Below are 7,219 nucleotides of genomic sequence, written 5' to 3' on the forward strand. Positions count from 1 at the left end.
CCTTGTACAAGGGAAAGGAGGAAGTACAAGTGACCATTTCAATCTGTTCAAGTAAGTATAATTACAGTAACATGCGCCTTTTTCAACACATTAACCAAAGTGACCAAAAGTTTAGTGATTCGGAGTGCATTTTACTCCTTATAAAACTGGAGCTTGTTGTGTGAGAGAGAGAATGGAAACCAAGGTTGGCTATCTGGAGAGATTCTCCAGGTTTCATAGTTTATTAGGGCAGACCAAACGAGGCAAATCCTAAGAGTTCAATAAAGATACGACAGTGATAAAACAGGATGACACGGCCATGCAAATGCAAGTACAGAAAGATTAAGCATTCCCGAGTGGACGAGTATATCTCCGGACAGCATTTACGAATATCTACAACGTGGTCCAATAGTTCACATAATACCTGACAAGTGGGATTAAGAACAATCTATCTGACCTGTCAGAGATCTAAATTTGCTAAGTTGACCAAAAAACACCTATTTTGTCTAATTATGCGGGCTAGGACGCCTACCAGGTTAACTGATCTCGCCTGCACAGCTATCTCAATTCACTAGTTTGCCCAAAATCACCAGGTCTACTATTTTCATGTCAAGCGGGCTTTCCACCCGGACAATCCCATCAGACCCGTCGACTCCTACCAGTCTTCCTATAACTCCACGCATGCTGCCATTCATTATCTTGACCCTGTCGCTCTTCTTCGGCCTGATGATCTCGAGCTCGTCTGGAAGAGCTGTTACTTCATCCCCACTGCCTGATGGCCCAAGTGCGACACGGCAAGATCCATCCTGCAAGTTCAGACTCCCGGAGATGTTAACACCGCAAAAAAAAACCAGCACCAAAGAAACATGTGGAGAAACAACTTCTGCATGCCCTTGTAACAACCATAAATGAAGATTACATACCAGGAGCACTTCCTTCACCACACCATTGGTGGAACCATCTCCTCTGGACACATTGACGCAAACATCTGGCAAGAGCCAATTACTGCCACCCTCATCCCCTGAAAGCATTTTGGCAAAAGGTATTCACAGATGTGCACACAAAGTGCTGGTTTCAATCCCATCCCAGTTGTAGATGAAAGGGCAAGGGCAAACCTATCATTGGAGACATCACATCCATTCCAGCATTCCCTGGGGTCATTAGCTGGCCACCAGGGGTTCCAGGCAAATAAGAGGCAGGAATTGGGGTCATTGGTTGAGCACTAGGTGTTGGAGCGTTGAATGGAGCATCAGCAAAGCCAGTTCCTGAGGTACTTTCCCACCCTGATCCAGGAGTGGGGGCATCAAATGGCCTAGCTACTGGAGTTCCTGGCTGTGTGTAGAAACAGCAATGCATTTCAGTAGCCAACACAAGGATAAAGAATTTTCAAAGTTAACAAGAAGCACATGGAACCTGGTAAGCTGGACTGCTCCCCCAAGCGCCCCAAGTGCCACGATTTCCATCTTCCTGGTTATCCCTGGTCATAATTAACATAATCAGCGACCAAACAGACCAACAAAATTAATTCCAGTAACGTTTCAACACTCCACTTCGCAACAGACAAGGTTGAAATAGTTTCACTATGGGGCAGGATACACAAAACATCTGAAGCTGCTTTATTCTAAATTTCAGGATTTCAATTCTGCAAGCCTAAGTAACCAATTTGTTCTCCAAAGAAGTATACCAACCTCGGTGGACTCATTGGTGCCCAGGCTTGATTATGCATAGGAGTTTGCGATCCATCACAAATTGGTGTCGCTGCGCAAATTCAAATAACTTGTTACCATGGAAAAGGGGAATAAGAAACAGTACATGGTACAATGAAATGAATGGCACAGAAATAGGCGATGTGATAGGCATCTGAACAGGAGAGGGCGAAAATGAACAAATAGCACCAAAATGATTTGCAGATCAAATGGGTGAATGACGCAAGAGAGCCAAAGTGGCAATATAATGACTATTCAACTTCAAGTACAGAGAACACAAGAATTATTTTGATGTAGGTGCAACTATAGTATTTCCCTCCTTTTCTAAATATATGGCATTTCAAATTCACGGAAATTAGAAGTCACTGTAGATAGTGTGTAATACAACACTATAATAAAACGTCTTAGCAACATATGTGATAGAAAAAGTGATCTAGGTAATCTCAAATTGAACCATAACAAAGAATGTAAGTAAGCACACCTCCAGGTTCTCGCATTGGAGTTTGAATAGGATACAATGGCGTTCGAGATGGGTGCATAGGTGTTTCACTGCCCAATGAATAACGAGATTCACTGCCAATACAACTGGTCAGCAAATGAGAAAATGGTACCAAACAGCTTGTTAAATATGGTTGATCAAATAGAAATTTACCGGAATGGTGTCCCAACATTCGCTGTGTCAGCAATATCCTCTCTCTTAACTATATGTTTGCAGCAAGGTTAGTCGTCAACAGTAGACAGACAACAACAATTGTGACAAAAATTATTCACCTGTGACAATCTTCATAAGTGAATCAAGCTCCACACGCACGAGTGCACCATTCACTTCTTTAACACGGCCACGATATCCTTTGTAGGGACCAGATTTAATTTTGATGCATCTACTCACCAAGGCATCATGCCCTCTGCCACCACGACCACCTCCTCCAAACCTTCCACCAGCTGTGTTAGATAGGAGGGGAGTGAATTATTACATCAGCATAAAGTAGTGTAAGTAATAGACTTCGCACAAGATGCAGCTGACTAAAACTAATGGCAGAGATAAGGAGCATCCAAACTATCAATATTCATACAATTCATGTAAGGTCCTCTCGGCGGAAGCCCTCCAGGAGATTGCAAGATCCTTGCTGGAGATCTAAAAGCACCAAGCCGTGGATCTGCTGTATCAACACCCTGCAAAAACAAGTAAACTGAAGATATGATGGCATGTTCTAGGTACCAATAAAATTTAATTGAGATAATCAAAGCACAGACCATCCTGCTGCTGTTGACAACCGATCCCCCAACAAGGACACACGATTGTGCTTTTGCACAGATAAAGCCTGAATGTTCAAGGTGGTGGCGGTCATGTATAAAACATATCCCTTTGTGTATATGTTCCACAGGTCCTTGCTTTCCCTAATGTGAACAGAAAAAGAAATGTTTGTTAGCCTGTGATAAGAAGATTAAATTGAGACAACAGAATAAATAGACATTGTGAGAGAAATAATCAAAACACGAGATAACAGGCAAAATGTACACACCTTGCATGGCCCCTCAATGACCCTGACAATATCCTTAGTTGACACCGTGTTATTCTTGCTATCTTTTGCAGATGTGCGCCGATCGATTTTGTATTTTATTTCTCTCAGTTTCACAAGCAGCACTTCAGGTTTATCAGGCACTCCTTTGAGAACCTAATTATACAAAAGGGTCAATACATATAACTATACGTACAAGACAAACAGTCAGATGAATATTTAGACAGTTCTGCTTGCCTGAAATGCTTCGCTTTCCACCCTTACAATCACACCAAATGATAAATTGCTGAAAAGTGAAGAAATGGGATAAGTTGTTTCGTGGCCGTTAGACATGATGGGTAGCAACCTCACTAAAAATTCTGGGCTTACTCAAGAAGGACAAGATCATGCAACTCATAATCACCAATTCTGGTAAGCCCCGTCGTGACCTCAGAACTCTCCACAACATGATCTGCAAACACACGGATCTGCAGTCACAAAAAAGAGTTAAACATACTACAAAATATGTTTAAACAAAGCAATTTCCAATAGATGCACAGGTGTACCAACAATTGCTCACATGTTCTTTGCTTGTGTCAGATAAAATGGTCAAGACATGTCCTTCCACTTTAACTACCATGCCTGTCACACCTTCTTGAACACCAAAAACCACTTTTACATGGTCCCCGGGATTGAAATATTTGCAGAGATCTTTCTCACTGAAGGCAAGTGTTTTCTGCATGTTACAAAGAGATGTTTAAATTTTCTAGTCCAGTTGATAGTAGTATAATAAATTCACTGCAAGTAATTACCGGAAGATCAGATCGTGTTGGTCGGATGTGAACAATAGAATCCTCTACTTTCTCCACACAGCCCCTTATGTCCTTGAGATCACCTTTAACAACAACTACAGCATCGCCTTTCATAAAATGTCCCTTCTTCCTGCTGAGTGTGGACAATCTAGCCACATCTTCATTCACGTCATCACCAACTCTCCCGAATTTCTCCAATTCATCAAGTGATGGCTTAACATTCTGTGTGCTGATTGATTTTATCGAGACTTTTTTGCGCAAGAAACCATCTTCAAATTTTAAAGCGCCAACCATCTCAAAGTATTCCCCAGAATCTCTATCTCTCCTCCGTTCTACAGGAATGTTCATCTCCCTGTGTTCATTTAAGTTAGAAAAAAGAGGAGACAAGATACATAAATAAATAAAACTGAACTATCATTTGATAGCGAAAGGATGAAAAGCATTAAGCACCTCGCCTCGTCGGTACTAAATAACCTTGGCGGTGGAATAAACGACTTCTTCTTTGCAACCTTAAGACCTTTCTGACAATACAAAAGTCATATCATGCTAAGTCATCCAGCAAGCAAGCACAATACGAAGTATAAACACGCATTCTACCAAGAAGATAGATTGATAATTAAGAAGTCCTTCAATAAGTTAAAAGCTACTAATTCAATTTTTGGACACATCAGTGCATGGAACTTGTGAATCATATGGGAAAGAGAACCCGAACTTGAAGTACTATGTTCACAGCGGATGCAAGACGATATATAAGATGGCATGTCAAGGTGACAGGTAGAAAATCACGATGAATGGCAACTAGCATAACTTACCAATTTATCTGTCAAAGCTTGTAAATCTAATCTAGGAATGAGCTTCACAGTAACCTTTTGGCGCACATCATCAACTTCGACAACCTGGGGGTAATCAAAATAAATAACTGGGCAATTGACAAATATATACTAGCAACAACCAGGGAAACAATGATGACCATACCTTAGCAAGATCCCCTTTATATATACCAAGCTTCAACCTGACCCATGTATCTCTTGAAAGATCAGCAGACTTACTCGTGACAGAGAGAACATCAGTCATTTCTTTTGTAGGAACCAGAAGTAATTTTGCTGAAGAAAAGATGTTCCGCAGACCTTTGCAAGCCTGCAATGAAGTTTAGTTAACATCCCTTATCAAGAAGACTAGAATGTCAATTTACGCACTGGTTACCTCCTTGACATGGGCTTCTTTCTCTGCTTCAACATAAATGTAATTCTTTAGGTGTTCCAATGCAACGACGGACTTAATCTGGAGATCTTGCCTATCAATGAACTTTTGCATTAGACAAAGGGCTGTCTCTCGCTCATGTCCAACCTGACATCATAATTAGAACAACAATGAGATTCAAATGGTACAATGAACAAATAGCAGAGCTGAGGCAAGAGCTTAATTTTCCTAGAACTTGCAACCTACCGCACATTTCACCATCCAGAGCTTTGGATCCTTCACTGATGGCAGGAGAGCTTGCTGTTCAACCTCGGTTAGACCCTCTTCATCAAAATCAGAGTGTGATTGCGTTCTATATTTCCATTTTAACATCTCTTCCAAGTTCTCCATATCGTCTGCATCATCCATTGGATTTGGATTGAAATGACGTCTAGAACCCCTTTTCACATCCTCGTCAGGATTATCAGCCCAAGCATCATCATCAATAAAACCTGCCGAAAAGCAAAGGAGCGTAAGTCACGTCATTAACACAAATAGTCTTGCTTTTGCATACTACACAACTCAACCCACAGATAGGCAAGCACAGAAATTTTTTAATCCGAAAGGGAAAGTAAAAATGTTATACTTGAACGGCAGAAATAAACATCCATGTGAACATAACTCAGGACCAATGGCAAGAGTACATCCATAAAGAAACTGCAGTTGATGATCGACTAAACATCAAATTCTGCACCATCCAATCTTAAGAAACATAATAATGGTTACATTGAGCTTGAAGTAACAAGAGTATATCAAAAAATTACATAAAAGTACCATCTGGGCATCGAAACCAAAACTCTTGATCATATATAGGTCCCTAGTAATTTCTGGAGGATATGATTATGTCCATCATCATGACTACAATGCTGGTTTGGAAAGAGCCAGACAGTTGATTGTAACAACAATTTGCCAGGTATATCCTGGGTAGGTCTAGCCATAAGTGGCAGGAAGTAACAAGTTTTAATGGAACATGGACTTTGGTCCTTCACTCCTTACGATCTCCCATTTATGGCCAAATTACGAAATTAACACAGTTCGCACTAAATTCCACTGATGGTTCACAACAGGAAAATAAGAAGCATTGCATAAAACATTGCCACTGATGGTTCACATATGGTTGACCATCAAAAGTAATTCAAGCAGGGTTGACCATCAAACAACCCAACTAAGCACCCTCAGCATTTCTAACAGGGGTAAATGAGTCCCAAACGCAGGCATGGTGGAGGTTAATCAAGGGTTCCAGAGAGGGAACTAGCAACGGCGATCACAGAAATCCTCGATAGTGTAGAAATGCTGCGGAACCAACGACTGGGAAGCAAAAATCCTACACGAAATCGTCACTAGCTCCCGCGAATTTGGATACAGGAAGTTAAACCTGATAGCCATTCTGCTACCCCGGGTCCAGACGCCGGCGTACGGCCGATAGGGCAAGCGGGCACTCACCTTCCTCGTACCCGTCCTCCTCCTCCTCCTCGCCGTCGTCGTCGTCGACCTGCGCCATGTCGTCGATCAGGATCGACCGCTTCCTCTTGCTGGGCCGGCCGCGACGGCCGCGGCCGCGGCCGCCCTCCTCGTAGTCGTCGTCCTCGTCGTCGTCATCCTCGTCCTCCTCCTCGTCGTCCTCGCTGGCCGCGTCGTCGATAAAGCTCGCGACGCCCGAGCCCTTGCCCCCGCCGCCGCGCGACCGCTTGCCGCCCCTCTCCTCCACCTGCTCCTCCTCCTCCACCTCCGACTCGTCGGCCTCCTCCTCCTCCTCTACCTCCTCGAACTCCTCCTCCTCCTCCTCGCGGCCGCGGCGCGACATTGCGGCGGCTAGGGTTTCGAGCGAGCCCTCCTCGCGGCTCGAGACGCGCTGCGGCTGGGAGGGTGGCCCCGCGTGGCAGGGCGGAACCCTCGAGAGTCGACGCGAGAGGCGATTGAGGCCTCGGCGGGGCGTGGGTTGGGGTGGGTGGTGCGAGCAAAGCGAGAGCGGGGAGCGTTTTCG

General features: G+C 43.6%; 1 protein-coding gene across 1 annotated transcript; it reads right to left on the bottom strand.

Moving 5' to 3' along the window:
• Positions 1-252: 252 nt before the first annotated feature.
• LOC109772485 (putative transcription elongation factor SPT5 homolog 1) lies at positions 253-7,219 on the bottom strand. The gene is made up of 21 exons (XM_020331171.4): positions 6,679-7,219; positions 5,443-5,687; positions 5,200-5,343; positions 4,972-5,133; positions 4,809-4,892; positions 4,447-4,517; positions 3,997-4,348; positions 3,765-3,920; positions 3,575-3,672; positions 3,443-3,491; positions 3,209-3,361; positions 2,940-3,083; positions 2,759-2,858; positions 2,457-2,627; positions 2,338-2,386; positions 2,167-2,258; positions 1,668-1,737; positions 1,393-1,456; positions 1,095-1,311; positions 903-1,000; positions 253-785 (listed from the first exon to the last, which is right to left on the bottom strand). Exons 1-21 carry the CDS (start codon positions 7,037-7,039, stop codon positions 543-545), a joined length of 3,123 nt encoding a protein of 1,040 aa, XP_020186760.3. The 5' UTR covers positions 7,040-7,219; the 3' UTR covers positions 253-542.

Source organism: Aegilops tauschii, chromosome 6 (assembly GCF_002575655.3).
Source record: "Aegilops tauschii subsp. strangulata cultivar AL8/78 chromosome 6, Aet v6.0, whole genome shotgun sequence".
Classification (NCBI taxonomy): Eukaryota; Viridiplantae; Streptophyta; class Magnoliopsida; order Poales; family Poaceae; genus Aegilops; species Aegilops tauschii.